Consider the following 19,927-nt stretch of genomic DNA (forward strand, 5'->3'; position numbering starts at 1 on the left):
TGGCAGCAAGAGCAGCCAAAAATATTTTTCTGATACCATAATATGTCATCCAGCAGAACTATTTTAATTCGTATGAAAGAGCCTTATAGTTAAAGTACTGGTTTTAAACTAAAAAAAACCCTCTATGACTTGGAAGCAAATCACCTGCAGTTCTACCTCTTGCCATATTGGACCTCCTTGGTCTTTTTTAAGAGCCTATGCTCCAGATGTATTTATTTTCATTTCTATGCTGCCCCTTAACCTGAAGGTTCTCTAGGCAGCTTACAGTGCCGATACTCCTGCAAACAGTGATGGGGTCTTCTTGATGGTGCAGAATATCCCTCCTAGGCAGATCCAGCTGATGCCTACTATCCTAACTTTTCGGTGTCAGGTAAAAACAATGTTGGTTTTGGAAGCATTTATATTAAATGTGTCCTTGCTCTGTCATAGTTATGCTTACTGCTATTTTTAATTAGAGGAGTAATTTAAATAAAAGCCCAAGGACATTTGCAGCACATACTTAACTCATCGTTTCCTCAAGGTTGAAAACAAGACTTGTCCCAAGTGCACAACCTCCAAGCAGGTTCAGGGAAGAATAGAGAGTTGGGAACTATTGGAAGACTCACAGCTCAAGGACTCTGCATATGCTGTGAAGTACAAGATCCTAGAGTTCACTCCAGAGCCTCTATGGTTGAGAGGACCCAAGCTGCATGAGAAACCTCTGCTGGGAACCTAGACAGCTGCTACCAGTCAAAGGAAACAATACTAGGATAGATCACTCACTCATCAAACTTAGTTTCAGGGCAACTTCATATGCTCTCTGTACCTGGGCCACCCATATTCCTATTTTGTGCTGTTCATATGGATAATTAGAATTACACACATAAAACAACTACATGACTGCAGTGGCAAGCATGAGAACAGCTGTAATTTGCTGTAAACAACTATTCATGGGGCAGAGGTCCTAGAAGCAGCAAAAAAACCTGTTCAAGGATATTCCCCATCCAAGTTGCACAGAGTTTTACCCTAGGTGTGCAAGCAAGACAAATCGATTACAGGATTAGAAGCAAAGGTAGTCCTTCTCCTAGATTAGATTTAGCTGGAAAATCTTCACCCACTAGTACACACAGAACTCCTACCAAAGTCTGAGGCTAGGGGAACAATAAATCAAAGTTTTAGAGGGTTTTATAACTTCTAGGTACCAGTGCTAGACTTTTCTGCTCCTGCTTGGAGTTTTTTCTCCAAGCTTGGTTTAACTGTGGCCATGGAGCCTTCACATTTGCCAATGTTAGGGATTGGGTCCACTCTTCCTATAATGTAGCCATTGAAGTTTTTGATTGGGATTCTAATTCAGAAGTAGAAGGGCTGGGGTTGGAATTCACAGCTGAAATACCAAGGCCAATGAGATGAGCCAGGCAGTCACTGAAAACCAGACAGTTTCAATTTGGGGGGAAATTCTGAGATGGGTGGGGGCAGACCAATTGTTAGTCCAATTATACAGCATCAGATTAAGAGGAAAGACCGACTGAGAAATATCACAGATAACAGGTGACTGAAGGTGGAATCAGCTCTTTTTGGTTTGGAAGGGATGAGAGGTATTCAATTTGGAATCAACTTCACATCATGTGGCCACATTTCCCTAATAGTCTGTTTTCTAAAACTGCCTGTATCTTTTCTGATTGATTTCTACAATACTCTTTCTTTCATACCATGTCAGCCTAACTGATCTGCTTTAACATAATGACGAAATTAGTTTAAAATACCTTTGTCCGGGTCTGCTTGGCTGGACACAATTTTCTCATTTTTCAATGGATACAAAAATGTACGTTTGGACTACCTATACTTCTGTGGCACCCTAGTATTCCTGTGTTTGTCCCCATCTCATTTATCAAGTTCTTCCTTGAATACTCGTCTCACAGCCTTTCCTCATTATCCTAAATTTACTGATTTAACACTAGTACCAGTTAATATGCTCTTCTTCCATCTTTGGTATCACCTCTCTCATATCTGTTCTTCTCTTTAGCTGTTGCACTGTGTTATTACTTACAGATTGCTATGGATAGCTTGCATCTACTGACAGATGACTGTGTCATTCCCTGTTCTGTACTGAACAGCAGTGGCATTCAAGAACAGTTTATGGTAATATCCTTACTATTTCAAGCCAGCAAGAAGCAATTAGGGGATCACCAATTTTCAGTATGCGTATTCTTTGGGACTATATCTGCAATTGCTGAGAAGCAAGCAGTATAAAGAATACAGTAAAACTAGCAGATAAAAAGTGTTACACTAAACCAATTTCCCGATCCAAATCTAGTGGTGGTGAAGACAGAACAAATACAAACTCTGGTTTAGACTTTAATAGTGTGGTTGCCAATAGGGCTAACTCACAATCGATCTCAATTTCCTGATGTTTTAGAAGTAAACATACAAGTAAACCTTGTATTTGGAGCCTCTTTTTCTCTACCAAGATTCACATATCTTACAACACTTGTAACCTAATCTCATGCTTAGGTTCTATTGGTTGGGTCCCAAGTTAAGTCCTACTGGGATATGAAGAATTTATTTTCAAACTCAAGTCTCCAGAAGTATTGGCCATTTGAAAAGGATCCTCATGGAACAGTGTTAGAAGTGTGCAGTAGGAAACCAAACTGGGGCATCTAGTGTTAATACAAGTAGGAACTTGAGTGGATTAAGAAATGTGAGAAACTGAAAAGTACGAGTAAATCATACAAGTGAGTGAAAATAGATTCTAGAAAGCAAAGGAAGAAACTCTGACAAGCAGGAGAATGAATCTTGTTAACAGAATTAAGCAAAGCTATATACATTGTGTATAGTTGTACATTAAGTTCATAAACAATAAAGAACTGTTTATTCTAGCTCAGTGTTCACACGCAGCAGCATGTGAGAGTAAGCACTGGGGCTATGTGAAGAACTTTGCTGTCAAACTAAGCATCCGAAGCACACAGTTTACATGAGCAGACTCCCTACCTACTTAATAGGTCAACCATAAGAAAAAAGAATGGTGGACGAATACATGGATAGGCTCTATTCATATGCAAATATACAAGCATAGAACAGGGATGGGTTTGTTTGTTTTTTTAATAAGAACTTAAGAAAATTCACAAGTTTGTTGATAAGCAGGCTGGAAATATCTAGAGTTTTATACAAATTTTAGTGTCAGAGAAAGCAAAGCTCTCAGTTTTGTCCACCTAGGGCCAGACAGGTCTGGATTTGAATTCACATATTCAACCATGTTTGTATGCTGAATTAGGATTGCTACCCCTTTTTTGTAAACTACATCAGTTGGCTCAGGATGACCGGGGTGCACCACATGCAAACACTTTGGGGTTTTGTGAACTGGCCTGTAGGTACCCAAGATAGTCTTGAATATTATATGAATGGGTGAGATATGTTAAACATTATAATTTATCAAAATAGATTTGGTGGCCTAGAAAAAAATTGATCACATAAGCAAGAGGACTGCCTCTATAACTTTTGTCTGTATTTATTGGCTCTAGCAACATCCATATGAGATACCTGGGTGATACTGAAAATAGCAATAATGAAATCATAAAATGCTATCCCAACATGAAACCAAATTATTTTGCCTTTTATACATGTGATGCAAAATAAACCATGTAGAAAGGTATTTGCTGGTAGGAACCTGCTCATTAACCCCATTTTTTCTTACCTTGTTGGCTCGAATCTGCTTGTAAATATCTGTTTGCTGCCGGATTCGGTACTCTAGATCAGAGACATGCGCTTGAAGCCAGTTCCAGCGACTGACAATGGCTGCTCTGTCTGCTGCCCACTGCCATTCTGACCGTCGCCTCCTGGAAAGAGGGAAAGAAGCATTTTGTACAAGCAACTGAACACATGTTGTCCCAAACTAAGAGCAACCAATTCTTGCCCCCTTTTAGTACCTCAGCAGAAAAAGGAGAGAAGAATGTCCAATCAATAAATGATGGAATCAAAGTGCCAGAAGGAATCCAATAGGTCAGACAACCCAAAGTCCTGCTCTGTGACATGTAACTAAAACATCCAAGAAAGATGTTTGCACTTTATTTTAGCAAAAATTCTAGATTTCATAATTATCTAGCTTGTTTATTTGATAAACTCTTCAAACAATGGGAGGCCTTCCTACTTTTTATGAATATTGCTTCCATCTGTTGTTGTTGTTTTGTAGTCAAACTCCTAACAGAAGTGTGGCAATTTTATGTCCTTGTGTCCTTTCAGCCTTCTGTAAAACAATTTATCTTCCAAATGCTTTATCATTCCTGGAGCTTTCCTCCAAAATGGAACGGAAATTTACAGAATGGAAATACAGAAGACAGGACCCCAGCTAAGGTCTGAGAACTTTTACAAGTGAAGCTGTGGAAATCATATTACAACACCCTGAAATACCCATGGCTGGCTGGCTGGCGCTCTCTCTTTCTCTGTGAGAGAGAGAGCAAGCGCGCGAGCGCGCGAGCCAGCACCCAAACAGGACACTTTTTACAAACATGCTTGTCCCTTGCAAAACACACATGCTAGTATGACAAAGCAGAAAATTACAAGAACCTCTCTTAAAGATCCTCCCCAGCCTTATTCAGAATAGGGCAATGTCACCTGCCCTTATTGACAGTGTTGCAATCCCGTACCAGAGTGGCTATCTACTGTTATCACACTACCTATATGATCTGTGATCACTTGGAATGTCAGAGCTAACAGAAAGAAGTCGATTTTATATGGAACAAAAAGAAGCTGTTGGATAGTGCAGCAAATAGCACTAATAATCATTTAAGGGTATTTCAGAGGAAAGGGAGAGAGGGAGAGAGAGAAGAGGCTTCCTTTTATGCAAAAATAGTTTGAAAACATTTGGCTCACTATTACTTGCTGAGTCATGTTGGTTGGTTATCCACCAAAGCACCCAAAATTAAGTCAGCAAGACTACCACTAAGAAGTGGAAAGATTAACATGGTCAACACAAATGGATTTTCCAGAGTTTTTGACAGCTTACATACTATTTGTACAACACTAGAAAGATAAAAGCTCACTTCATCTAACACAATGGACTGAAGGCCTAAAAATGCTTTCATCTGAGCCAGGGACACACAGATGCCTCTCTCATGTGGTCCATATGTACAGATATTTGGTCTCCTTTTACTGAAGAAGCTTAAGTATAATGGAAACATATGAATTTGTGCTCTACATCGTTATTTACATGTAAACAATTATTAATTCTGGTGCTTTTGGTGAAAATTCACAATAAAAATGGCAAACAAGAAGTTAAATTAAAATTAATTTTGAAATTCATGTCAAAATGGTCAGTGTCCATAACATGACAAGCTATTATGTGTAACCAATCATGGAGAGTTGTCATGTTGACCAAACCCAGCAGAGTTTCTGCAGGGTGGCTAATTTTTCATGAACAAACTGCCCTGAGAAACCATGGCATTGGGAGTGGGATCTCCAACTGTCCAGACACATCAGAGAAATTCCATCTACAGCTACAGCCTCTTGGGAAGAACCACAAAACACCTGCTGCTCACTTTTGTGATCTCACTAGTCAGTGTGGCAGGTCACCCCAAGGCAAAACAGTTTTCTTAATGCAGCCCATAACACAGAAAAATGAAACTGAGACACACAAACTTTAAGACCATGAGTGCAAACTGGAGGAATGCATGCAGCCATATAAAAACAGAATGTGCACCCACATTCTCATGTTCCAGCAACAACTCCTGTTTCACAGAGAATCAAGTGAATTTAAGATCATAGATAGATGCAAACAGCAATGATCCATGGCAAAAGAAGACATGGAGAGCGCTTCTGCAAAACTGAGCATGCAGGGGTTGGGCATCATCATCATCTCCTCAGTGTGACATAGAAAACAATTTTTGAAACCACTAAATTGTGAGATCATCCACAATCAATCCTTTCACATATCCGCCACAACACATAATCCCAAAGCACCCCTCTCCACAAGTAAAAATGAGACACAACTGCATACAAAAATCCAGCTTACACAAGCATACTTAAAAGAAAGAAGAAATGAATTCTGTTGGCCTAAGTATACACAGCAAGCTCTGAAGACATTTAATCTCATCCATTTGGGTGTAATAATAATGGTCAGGATGATAGAACAACACAGAACAGAACTATTTGAAAACCAGAACAGAACTATTTGAATTACAAAATGGAAGCACAGAAAACATGCCTGCAAATCTGATAGTGACAATGTACGGAATAACAACAAAGCTTCTGGAATAGGTTTAACAAAAAAGGGAAAAGTCTGGATATAAATATAGCATATATAATATTATATAACACTTAAAATTAAGGTGTGTTGGGGAGGGGAAGGTAGAAGAAATCCAAAAAGGAGCTTGCAAAGACATTAAAACAATGCCAGGAATAAAAGGTTGTCTCTAAGTAAAGGCTAGGATTTGTTTACAAATGAAAACAGGGTAAAAATAACTTTTAGCAACTTCCAAAACAAGTTCAAGTGTAAGCAACTTATTCTAAAACACTATTACCACTGTTTCCAAATTATTACATTAGTTCTTCATTTATTTTATACCCATCCCCATTTATTTTAGACTTTTATTTATTTGCCCTTTGTTCCTTTTAAAAATATTGAATTGTATTCTACCAAATAAAACTATGGGCTTGCCATAACTAGTACTGTCAACAAGCTCTAATCTTTCATCTTCAGGTGAAAGTTCTGTTCTTTGCAGCTCCCTAAACTGGAGAAGCCAGGAAACTCTACCAAAGAGGCGGACCATCTGTAGCCCACCAGGTGTTTTGACATCCAACTACAATCTGCCCTAAACAGCAAAATGAGAGATGATGCAAGTTTGTAGGCCAAAACATCTGGAAGCCCCCACATTGCCTATTTCTACTCTACAACTACTCTGGGACTTCTTTAGTACTTTATATTCTGCTGTATTAAGATATTTTAATACTGTAACATATCTTTATTAGAAACAGTGTTGGTTTCAGTATTTACAAAGGTTGTGAACCGAAACTGAATCTCAGTTTAGTAATACTGAACAGCGGCTTGATGCAGATGTGACCAAGGTGAAAAAGAAGAGAACCAAAATTAAGCCTCAGACAGGAAAGATGCAAATGATAGTAGCCATAGAGTTTATACTGAAATAGCAGCAAGAAATCCTAGTTAAGCACTCATAATACTGAATGCCAGTTGGATTCCTTCAGAGCACCTGAGCAATGTCTCACAACCTACTTTCAGAAAGCTTAATGGCAGAAATGCATGGAAATGCAACAGAATGAGGTGGGAGACTGCTCTGGAGGTAGAATGGATTATATACTTTCGAAGTGCATACGGGAAATCAAGATTTTGGATGCTCCTCCATATTAAAAAGAAAGCCTCTGTGCATGTAGAAAACAAGCACATAGCAGAGTGTGCTCTGGCCTTTTAGTCTCCTCCTTTGGGTGCTGGGAACCTTTGACATTTGTTGTACATTTGCAGGGACTCCTTTTCGTACCTTTTATGAAACAATGAAAAATATTGTCCACCAATCTATATCCTTAACTAGTACATCAATTCTACCACCTCATTCTGCTGCATGTGTAGACTAAGCCAAGATTCCCATAAAGGCAGTGTACAGAAAAAGTTAGGGGAAAAGCTCTAGTTGCATTACAGATCAACTAAAAAACCAGAAAGGTCTGTGTAAAGAGGTGAATTTGCATTTAAGGTAGAGTAAAGCTGTTGATTTTTTAAAGGGGCAATTTATTTATCTTTATACATTTGTTCTTGTATCCTACCTATATACCATGAAAAACTGCACTCAAGGTAACTTACAATCACAAATAAAACTAATCGAAAACAAAAATAAAATGAAGAAACTGTTATTAAAACACAACAATCAGAACAACAGCTTCCAACCCAACCTCACTCTCACACCAAAGCCTGCTTGAAGTTAAAAAACAAAACAAAACTTTTGGCTGCTGGCAGAAGAAAAGCAGAGGAGGAGTGAATCTAGTCCTCCTTGGCAGGCAGCTCCACCACTTAGGTGCAGCACCAAAAGGCCCTCTTTTGTGTCACCACCAAAAACACCTCCAAAAGAGAGGGTCTCAAAGAAGGGCCTCTCCTGAAAATCTTAAAACCTGAGCAGGCTCACATGCAAGAAGACAGTCTTTCAAGTGGCCTGGAAACAAGCTGTCAGGCAGCACTTTTGAAATCTGCCCAAATCATACCAGCAGAGCTCTTGCTAGAAAAGAGTCGTGTGCTTCCCGTAACTAGTGCCAATTAACTATTTGGCCTGTTTTCTAGATGAACTACATTTCCTTAACAGTTGTCAAAGGCAACTTCATGTACGGTATATTACCAAAGACCGGAGAGAGTCTAAAGGCAGGCATGGGTGGCCACTTCAGACATCCCCACGATAGGGCACAATTGCTGCACCAGCCTCAGCTATATAAACTCATTCCTCACTACTGCCAAACCTCGGGCATCCAGGCTAAAGGCTGAGGCCAGGAGTACAACCAAATCCCCATCCAGGTTCAGTCCCTATTTCCTGGCTTGCCTTTTGACTAACCAGAAGCACCTCTGTCTTTTCTAAATTAAGCCTCACTTAGCCTTCCCTTAGTCAACTACTGACACTAGTCACCCGTTTAAAACAAGAACAGCTGCCTGGATGTTGACGGAAAGGAGAGGTAAGGATGGGTATCATCAGGGCTTTTTTTGTCATAGAATGCACCGGAACAGTGTTCCGGCACCTTTTTTTCCAATGGATTTTACGAAGTGAATTTGTAGCAGATCAGCAGCAAACATCATTAACACAGTGCCTGCAGGCTGCTTTTGTGTCTGCTATCTGCTAGTGAGATAGTGAGGGTGCTGCTCGGCTTGGAATTGGTGTGTGTGGTCGAGTGCTTACTGCGGCGGTGATGTGAGTTCCAGTACCTTTTTAAAACAAAAACAAAAAAAGCACTGGGTATCATCAACATATTGGTGGGATGAAACCCTAAAAGTTCAGACAATCTCTTCCAACATTTTCATGTATATCTTAAATAGCATGGGGATGGGAGGGGTAAATTGATTACCCTGAATAAAACCACAAGACAACAGCCACAGTTTCTAACAGGAATCACTTGGCACCTTCTGGAATTATCCTGCCCCACTCTATTAATACCTCCCAATCCCACACCAGTCAGATCCCCACCAAAGTACACCAGGGTTAACTGTACTGAATGCTGCAAATAGGTCCAACAGAACCTACAGGGACAGAGTACCCAGTTCTTGGTGTAAATCATCCACCCAGATAACTAAAATGGTTTCTTTCCCATCACCAAGGTATGAAGCCAGGTTGAAATGGAGTAAGACAATTCATCCTATCCAAAAATCTCAGGAGCCGAGGAACTACCACATGCTCCAACAGCTTGCCAAAAGAACATCAAGTTGGAAACCAGCCAGAAATTATTCAATACTGAGGTTCAGAGAGGTGCTTTTGTTTTTTAAACAAATGTTTTGCCACAGTCTTCTTTAAGCAAGAAGGATGTAAAGAGGTACTTGCTACTGCCTTTACCCACTCAGCTAGTCCCCCCAACTGTTTTAATAAACCAGGAAAAGCAAGGGTTCAGCACCAGGTGGTAGGCCTCACTCTTCCAGGGAACCTGTCCACACCCTCAGGCTATACAAACTGAAAAGTATACAGTGTATGCCAGAGTTACATGCACTAGGACCAGTGGTTCCCAAATGTTTTCCGCAGAACCCTTGGGTTCTGTGAAAAATCTCAAAAATCAAATTTAAAACGGATTTTAAAATGAAACCACACAAGGCCAACTATTTGATTTTCAGTTGGCATCCAAGCTGCAAACAAGGAAATGCATCACATCATTTGGTTCCTGGGACTCTACTGCATAGTGCTGGGAATATTTTAAAAAATCATTTGGAATGTTACTATATAATCGCTTTATTCATTCGTTATATTTAAAATGTTTTCTCCTTATTTCCAAACCTACTACATTACAAAAAGCACTCAGCAACAGGAGCAGATGAAAGAAGGAAGAATGCTGTGGGTAAAAAATCAGGGATAGTCAGGGTTCTGCCAAAAAAAAAAAAGTAGTAGTTTGGAAAGCTCTGCACTAGACTATTGCATTCAAGTCAGCATGGATGCAATCAATTTTCTGTGCAAAGTGTCATGCAAATGTTTTTCCCTCCTTCATTCCATTACTTTAAAAGTTATACACTTGCTGGTTCTGAATTCTCCCCCTTGTTTTAAGCTTAAATAGAGGTTTTAATATTTCAAAACAAAGTGTTAAAGCCGTAAATTAACTGCAATGTTATGAGTAGTACTACACCAAACATAGATTATCTCAAGGATCAGCAGTCTTCCTACGTAATTTACCTTTCTGATGGATCAACTGCCTCTGTATGTGCTTGACTGGACTTTCTCCCTTTTCATAGTTCCTTCTCTGGGTGAGCACCCCATATTTTTAGCAGTGACACTGAGGTTGTGGAATGCCCTTCCTTAGAGGCTTGACTGGTACATAACCTTGATAATAATTTGATCCTAGGGAAATACCTTTCAATTGGGCCTTTTAATCAGTAATACATAATTTTACCCATGCCATATAATTGTAGGCAAATTGACTGTTATTTATTTCACAAATAAAACTTGCTTTTAACTGTAACATCAGTTGCCTGCAGAACCCAGTTATAGGGCACAACATATAAATAACAAAAATGAAATGCATACACACAAGCTAAAGAGGAATTTCATGTAGAACATGCTAGGAAGTATAGTTTCATTGTAAACACTAAAGTAAACCTGACATTTCGCTCCTTGACATTTTGCTGAATGAGCATGCTAGGATTTATAGTTTTGTATTCAATTAGGAAATGAAACCAGAAATAACTAAGAAATGCAAAATACATGGAAAACTGAAGTGCAAAAAATTAAGTCCTTTCTCTGACATAAGCTTCTAGAACACTTTACTAACAATTAAATTCTAAGCTGGCAAGAACTTCATGCGGCCTTATTTTTACTCCCAGAAAAAGAAAGAATGGACAGCTTAACAATGATTAAGGAATGGAATACTGTTACTTGGTATGTAACCCAAGTCATGTACTGGCTAGTAGGTAGTATCTTACCTTATGTTTTGCGGGGATTCAGAAAAAGGGGTTCTTGGTTTTCAAACATAATGAAGATACTAGTTCAATATTAGTTATGAGTCACTTGCATAATTTCCCCCCTCTCATTCCTTTGCCAATTTTCCTGAATTCTCCAGTTCAGTAACCTTCCCCATCCATTGTTTTCCAATAAAATAAACCAACATGTTAAATAAAGCATTCCTTAGTCCCACTTCTTCATCTGAAGTCAGCTTAAGCCATTCATTAGTCATACCCATCACTCAGATCCTTCTTTCTCATCGTACACAGTGAAACAAGCCTACTCCCAACCTGGTGACTTCTAAATGTAATAGGCTTCTAGTGAACTAGTCAGTTGAGAATGGGAAAGGATTAACTCTTCCATAAGAAAGGGACAAAACCAAGTTCAACATCCACCCTGAGAGGAAAACCTTCCTTCTGTCACACAACTCAACATAAGCAATAAATTTAGAACCACAACTCGAAGCATCAGTAACAGCAACTACATAGATTATGCTCTCACAGAAACAGAACTGGATCCATTTCAGATGAGGTTCAGACTAGGAAGCAGCTTTGATTGCCCTGGATTGTGATCTACGCCAAGAAGGAGACGGGGGACTGTGACTCTGCTGGTACTCCTGGATCTCTTGGGTACTATTGATACCATAAACCAATGGTATCCTTCAGGGTAGGCTGGCTGAATTGAATGTAGGGGGTATCACATTTTTACATTTCCACTCCTACTTGGACAGCTGATGGCAAAAGATGATGCTTGGAGGATAATGTTCACCCCCTTGCACTCTCCACTGAGATTCCTTAAGCACTGGTCTTCTCCCCCATACTATTTACCATCTACATGAAACCCTGGAGTGAAGTCATCTCAAGTTCTGGATTGCACTGTCATTAGCATGCTGATGACCCACAGCACTATTTCTCCTTTTCATCTCAGCAGGTGAGACTGTGGATGTGCTAAACCAGTGTTTGGCTGCAACAATAAACAGATGAGGACTAACCATCCTGCTCAATCTAGACAAGACTGAGATGTTGTTAGTGGGACGGGCCTCTGTAAGATGAATGGAAACCAGGGCAGTCTTCCAGCTGGATGTCCTCTGCTGTTGACCTGAGTGTCTCTGTCCAGAACACATAAGACCAAAGAAACCTGTTCACAACTTTCAGGCCAGGATTACATGTCAATCTGTATTATTTTAGGGTACTGTGAAGATGACAGAGAACACACCTGAGAGACTCTTTAGTGAAGAACAGACTCTATGCCTAAGACATGAAACAGATGTCAAATGGTGGAAAATATCCTCAAATGCATCTATCCTTCCTCAGAGACTGGAACAAGGAAAAACTATATCCCTACAAGAAGACAGAAACTCAAGGATGAGGCCAAGTTTGATTGTCCTGAGTACCCACTTGTCCAAGGTAATTAGTTCCTAAGATTCCAAAAAGGCTTGTAATCAACTCCCAATTGGGGACCAGGTGACATTACAACAAAAAGTGTTTCTTCTGCTCATTGTCAATGTAACCAGTTTTGGCTGAAGTCGACTTGGAACAATGGAGGTACAATGGCTATTTGTTCTTACAGGGCCTGTTCTTCTGGAAGGGAGGAAGTGCACTCTGCAACGAACCTTGACAGAATGTGCGCTTACATGCCCCTTTGCCTCAGCATGCCACCGCTTTGCTTTCTACCACTAGATCATGAGAAGGAAAGGAAGCAGACACTGGTGAGTAATGAGAAGATAAGGAATCTGCAGAAGCACCCCCTCACTCCTCTTACAATGCCTCTCCCACCTACCACAGATCACCATAAGAGCTCCCAGGGATCAGCCTGGGACCAGGGGTTACCTTCAGACCCTTCTAGGTGAGCCTGATGGACAACTGTGGTTGTTATTGTTTCCACAGTTCACAGTTACAGCAAACAGCAGCAAGTAGTCAGCAGAATGGTCTTGGTTACTGTACCTACCCTAATCACTCTCATCGCCACTAGAGCGCATGGGGCAGAGAGGCTAGGGACTCAGGGCAGCAGCTGAAGAAGAGAAAGGGAGACTGCCACCTTGTCTAAGCAGCCTGCCTTCATTCAGAGCTATGTCATCTGTGCAGGGCCCAGAAATGCTAGGTAGTGTGTCCCACTGGGTTCTAGACTTTTTCTGTGCTCTGGAGTTGCCAAGCCACCTGCAGGCCAGGAAATGGTGGGTGCTGTATTCCACTGAGTTCCTACCTTCCACAGCAACAGCAAACAAGGAGACATGTCAGAGCTAGGTCATGGTGGAGACAAGATGTGTGCAGAGATAGGAACACTGGGAGTAGTGTGTATGGCTGGGTTCCTCATCCTAGGAGGAAACAGTGGTAGTAGCAATACACACCGGTGGTTTCTGCTGTATGGGTGGGCATGGAAACAATGGTGGCTCCCAATACACCTCACAGAACCTGTCTCATTCACTATGTTCTACCTAATGGAATATCTTTGCTCATGGAAGAAAGGAAAAGAGGGGTCTTTTTAGTCAAGGTGGAAATTGAAACTTTGCTTCAGTCCTTCTTTCTAAAGCAAGAAGGGTTAACCCTTTTCTGTCAGCTCTACCCTGCTGATTGAAAGAAATGCTGAACATTTCTTTCAGGGCTAAACACTCTTTTTGAAATATTCACCCTTCTTGGCCTTTCCCCTCAACCTGAAAATAACTGACAGTTTTGCATATCATACTGAGTTTCCCTACACTTTTCCAAGAAAAGCACCACCTGTTCAGAAAAGCTACTTTAAATGGAATGATTCTGCTTTGTACAATACTATGCTCATGAGCTTCAACAGGTGAATGGGGTGGGAAGAAGCACAGACCTGCTAAAAGCATAATTCCCTAGTCAAAACCACAATTAAGCCAACAAATCAGATGCCCCACCCCCATCCTGCCCTGTATTCTGTACTCTTGAGTAGCAGGAATGTTGTATTATTAAGGTCCTCTACTGTTTTGGGTGAAGTACTATATATAACAAGGCCTGAACCTTGTGCTTGCTCTTCTCATTTTTCTAGTTTCATGACTGCTCAGTGCATGATGCCAGCACCCACAGCCGCAGCAGCACAGAGCTTCTAGCCATTTTTAATACTTCCTGCTGAACAGTAAGGCAACTCTGAAGTGATTAGTACAAGAGTGAAAAAACATATATGCAAGTCTTTCAAAGGAAAAAAAATCAACAAGATCATTTAAAATAATTACATAAACAAAAATATTTCTACTACGACTATGACAGAAACATTCTTCCAAAACCAAAACCACCAATACGTCATTCCTTAGCAATGAGGTATTTTATCAGGGAGGTTTTTTCAGATTCAGAGTGCTGGGGGGGAGATTATCCTACAACACTAGTCACTTTGACAGGTAGAGTCCATAATCAATGAGACTTACTTCAAAGTAAATATGTTCTGGATTATACGGAAAAGAAAATGCACTGAAGGGGTACAAAAAAGCCTTGTCAAAAAATTCAGTAAGCATTATGTTATCCAATTTCTTTTTAAGTGCTCTTGTGATATGTAACAGGAACACCCCCCCCACACACAAATGTCTCCCCAGTGTTTACTACATTATCCTGCTTTACTTTGCTTCTGTAGAACTATCATCAAACATGACCATAGATAAAATGTGTGTGCATGTACACATACATGGAGATCTCTCATACCCCTCAGGCAAACAAATGTGCGGTTGGCACACACCAATTTGATAACTGTTCCCATTTGAAGGAAGGGTTTCTTGTTAAAAAAAACTAGATGCTTACATACAAAAATAGTGAGCATGTGCGTGCGTGCGTACATGCAATCACACTCTATAAAAGTGCACATCTCTCAAACATGGCAAAACACCTACCGTGTCTTGTTCCCCTTCTGTAGATGCAAATCAAGGTCTTCCCATTTCTTAAACAGATTATTCCATTTGTTTTAACTGTTTATGTAAGGTTCAAATTAAGAAAGATGACATCATGGCCAGGACATAGCCAGATGGCTGGCCAGAATCTGTGTCACTTTAAATGGGGTGCCATGATCCACATGTGTAGTATCTCAGGCACTTGTTTGTGCATTCAGTTACCACAGAACAGAAATTGCCAATGCCAAGGGGTTGTTTAAAAGCCCACTTTCCGGACCTGGTATTATCTAAAGCTGCGCGCCAGGCCGGGTGGGTCACAGGGGAGGGGCCCTGCGGCCTTCAAAGCGCCGGTGGCACCCGGGCCGGCCTCCGGGAGCAACACGGGATGAGCGGCCCACCACCACCGCGGTGGTGGAATACTTGATGCGGCCCAGCCTCACCCAGACTGCCCCCCGGTAAGTTGAGTTTGAGACCTCTGATCTAAACCGAATTGTCAACTGGGTACCCAGCACACACAGCAATGACTGGCAGGAAAGATGGCAACACCCCACTTCCTAGGATGAAAGATGATGTGGAAGCATCATCCTTCCTCTAAGCAACCACTTGCATTTTCTCAGGGTGAAGAGGGTTTGCCCCGTGCTTCTGCAAGGACACAAAATAAAACTGGGTCTCAAGACAATATTTAGTTGTAGTTGCAGGTCTGGCCACTGCAAGGGCAAAGCAGGAGAGCCAGCAGCCATCAAAACCAAAGACAAGGGTAAGCATGTTCCTAACCAAGAACCAAGGCTGTAACCTAATGTACCCTCCTCCTACCCAACCAATGGTGGTTTTTATTAGTTTGGGGCCAACCGGCTACCACCGCAACTGCCTCATTTCTTTGTATTTGCCCCTCATAACTATGTCAGCTGGCCCCACAAAAAAACCAATATCTACATTTGAGAAATCATCCCCAAAATAGGTGTATAAAATTAATTGTCAGTCTAACTTCATTTGGTGTAGGAGTATGCAAGATGTTTAGTTGTATCTTACGTGATTTTCATCAAACAACAGAGCTGAAAGTTAATTTGTTGGGGGGGGGTGTTTCTAAACCAGAATAATTTCATTATATGCACAGAAATAAAAGATACCATTTTTGCCTGAATACTTTTTATGAAAACAAAATTTCCTCTGAAAATTGAATATAATGAAAAGAGTGTTAGAGGTAGGAATTTTAAATGAAGCCCCACAATTACTACCCTTATGGCGTCCAAAGTTTTGAGTTTCAGTATGTGGGTGTGCTGCAATATTCTTCTTGCTTATCCTAGAATAGACAAAAGTAAGCAAAAGCAAAACAGCAGCAAGATGTGTCCACAGCCTACAAACCTGATAAAATCAGAAGGCTGGAATCTCTTGTTATACTTCCAGTATTGACTACATTCCAAAGGCAAATGTTATTGTCCCCACCTCCAGCCTCACACAATAAGCTTGCTAGCTGAGCACAGATCAGATTTTACACAAACAAAACAAATAAAAGCTGTGGCTGGTCAGGCATCTTTTTCCATGGCGAGGCTTTCTCCTTTAAAATCAGACACAGCAAAAAGAGCAAATGCAGTCAGTGCTGCTTAAAGAGCTTAGAATGCAGACCACTGTGTGGTAGGGAGAAGGACAGAAAGGCAGAGACAAATGCCAGTGACACTCCTCACCCCTCCCATCACTTCCACATTTGCGCATATGCCAAGCCAGCATTACAGGCTGCTTGACTGACAAGGCCAGCCTCCTGGAAATCCAAGCAGATGGTGCTTGTTGCAAAAAGGGAGCTGTGTGCCCATGTGCACAGGAGGCAGTAGCGATTTATGCCTCTCTCCATAGACCAACATCACATCACAGAGAGGGAAGAGAAAGAGGGAATAAACAGATGTACTCTGAGAAGGTCTCAGTCCTTTATTTATTTACAGAGAAGAGTAGGACAGAGAAAAGGAATAACCAAGTGGAGGAGGAGGAGGAAACTGGAATGCATGAGCTCAGCGTGCAAGAGTTATAAATACTGCAGCAGCCAGGCAAGCTAAATGGGGCCAACATGCACTACATCTTTTCTTTGAGGGATGGGGCAGCGGGGAATTGTCACTTTGTCTCCCCCGCCCCAAGCCATCTAGAACACTCTTCAAAGCATGTGTCCTGAGATAGAAGGAAAGGTAGTAGAAACAAATCATCTTGCAAAGTAAAAAGACTGTGATAGTGGAGAAGGGGTGTGGAGAGAGAAGAAAACAGCAGCACCAGCAAGCAAGACTACTCCTTCCTCAAAGGGAAGAAGCTAGAAAGGCATGCATATTTATTATTTTGTTTATTTATTTAAAACATTTCTATGCCGCCTCCATCACAACAAAGCCTTGGGGCGGCTCACAACAATGCACTTCTTCAGAAACATTAATTCACAAGGCCCCACCTAAAGAAAAGACAACACATTTAGGAACTGATTCATGTACTTTCTTCTAAGATTATGGTGTGAGCCAAACTTATTCACAGAACACCTTGAAATTCAAGCAAGTAAAACAGAGAATCAAAATCCTAAACCAAATCAATTCTATACCCCACTGCTTTGCTCATACACTCTTTAATTTTGCCCAGCTATGCTAGTGGAAAGAAAACCAGCTAAGCAAGATCTCAGGTTTCACTTGTCTAATAACTATATACCAATTGCCATGAAATATTACTACTACTACCTTTCATTTGAATAGGAATGAATGTGTACAAATGTCAGCATATACTTTGGAACTTTTTTTAAAAAGCTCAAATTCTCCAGTGAAGGAGGCTGTCAGTACAGATTCTTTGAGGGATCCAAAAGGTAGTCTAATTTATTAATATGATCCCAGACTAAAAGGATGTGTGCTTATTGCTCTCTAGAACAGTCCGTTCTAGAGAGCAATGGGATTTGTCTTTCTGCATTCTTCCCTCTGGTTTGAGTACATTGTCCATTTGGTTCATGGTCAATTGAGTTCAGTAATACAATTCTGTTCTATATAAGGAGTTTAAATTTCTAGGGATGTTATTTAAGTTGTATTTGGCACTGTATTTCTGTTATGATCATCTTCAGGTTTAGATTTTTGATATCAATAGTTCAAGATCATATCATAATCTTTTTTCGGTCTTGTTTTGGCAGTGAAAATACAGCTTCTACATCTCCTACTTCCAATCACATAGACTATTAAATTTCTATGCTGGTCATCTGGGGATGTCCCTGTGTAGTCTTCTGTTTTATTGCAAATACATACTTCAGGCAACCAAACAGATGGTTTGGCTTCACAACGAGTCATTCTCCTCAATTTCTGACTGCTAGGACCAAATTCTGAATTGGTACAAATCCTGAGAACATACCAACTACAGAAAACAAAACAATGGCCCACAGATTGGAAACATTCAATATACATTCCAATCCCTAAGAAAGGTGATGCAAAAGAGTGCAGCAACTACAGGATCATTACATTAGTTTCACATGCAGCTAAGTGGCATGCAAGGTGTTGCAAAAAGGAATTTGATCCTATATGGAGCTGGAAATGGCTGACAGGCAAACTGGAGTATGAAAAGGAAGAGCCACCTAAGATCATACCACAAATATATGCTGGTTACCAGATTACACCACCAAAGAATTTCAGAAGAGGCTCAGTGTATGCTTTATCATCTACAGCAAAGCATGGATCATGAGATGCTATGGATGGTCATAAAAGAAAAGGCAGTGTCTCAGTACTTGATTGTCCTCATAGTTTGTACTGTGGACAATAACTTAGTATTAAGACAGAACATAGAAAAACAGAATGGTTTCTCACAGGCAAAAGCATCAGACAAGGTGTATTTTATCTCCCTACTTTTTCTATCTGTACACAGAACGTATCAGAAGGAAAACTGAACCAGATTAGAGAAAGGAGTGCAAATTATCAGAAGACACATCAATTAATGCATGCAGTTGATCCCGTATGATTAAAAGAAAGCAGCAGAGAATTGAAATGGCTCCAATGAAATTGGAAGAAAATGCAAAAGCAGGACTGCAGCTGAACACTAAGAAAACAAAAATCATGCCCACAAAAGTATGACAGGGCTTTATTCTTAACAGTGAAAAAACTAAAATTGTGGAAGATTTTGCACACCTTGACTCTATCATCAATTCAAATGGAGACTGCAAACAAGAAATTCAAAGGGTGTAACTTGAATGGGCAGCAATGAAGGAACTAGAAGAGATCATCCAATGGAAGAAAGTTTCACCAGGGGCCAAGGCCAAGATCACCCACACTATTGCATTCCCCAATCACCACACATGGGTGTGAAAGCTGGACATTGATGAAAGCTGACAGGAAGGAAACTGATGCACTCAAAACATGGTGCTGCACGAGAGCTTTGTGAATGGGCTGGCAGAAGGATGAACAAGTGGATCCTAAATCAAATCAAGCTAGAGCTTCACCTGGAAGCAAAAATAATGAAACCGAGGTTGTCAAACTTTGGGCACAATGCGAGAAGGAAAGATTCACTGGAGAACAGTAAAACACTAGGCAAAATCAAAAACAGAAAAGGAACACCAACTATGAGATGGCTCAATTCTATAAAGGAAGCCACAGCCTTGAATTTAAAAGCACTAAGCAGGGCTGTCAAGGACAGAACTTGTCAACATAAGTTGGAGACAACTTGACAGCATCTAACAACAACAACAACAAAATTAAGAGGCTAAAATAAAAGCATTGCCCAAGAGCATGGGGGAGAGCATAGGCGCTCCACTCCAATTTACAAAAGCAAACACACATGCAGGCAACAAAAGTATCCAAAAGGACACACCACTCAGACACCCTACCTTGGCAAATTGTACACACAATTCTCTCTAGATTCTCTCCCCCAGAATAAAACCAGCGAACACAAAGCCACACACCATACCTCTCAAAAAATTATGTTCCCCGAAAGCTCTCAAGGATGCTCACCACACCTCCCCCGGTGTCTCATTTTTGTTTTCTATTCTCTGCATGGCTGGGCATGCTTCAAAGAAAAG

At 40.7% G+C, this 19,927-nt stretch overlaps 1 protein-coding gene across 4 annotated transcripts in view; it reads right to left on the reverse strand.

Moving 5' to 3' along the window:
- The window catches only part of KANSL1 (KAT8 regulatory NSL complex subunit 1), a 156,251-nt gene that overhangs the window by 47,679 nt on the left and 88,645 nt on the right, over positions 1-19,927 (reverse strand). For all 4 annotated transcript variants that reach the window (XM_044446969.1, XM_044446970.1, XM_044446967.1 and 1 more), the window contains one exon: positions 3,671-3,812. In XM_044446969.1, coding sequence (XP_044302904.1) covers positions 3,671-3,812 — 142 coding nt within the window. The remainder of the gene's footprint in view (positions 1-3,670; positions 3,813-19,927) is intronic.

The sequence above is a fragment of the Varanus komodoensis genome, unplaced genomic scaffold, assembly GCF_004798865.1.
Source record: "Varanus komodoensis strain SLA01 unplaced genomic scaffold, ASM479886v1 scaffold50, whole genome shotgun sequence".
NCBI lineage: Eukaryota > Metazoa > Chordata > Lepidosauria > Squamata > Varanidae > Varanus > Varanus komodoensis.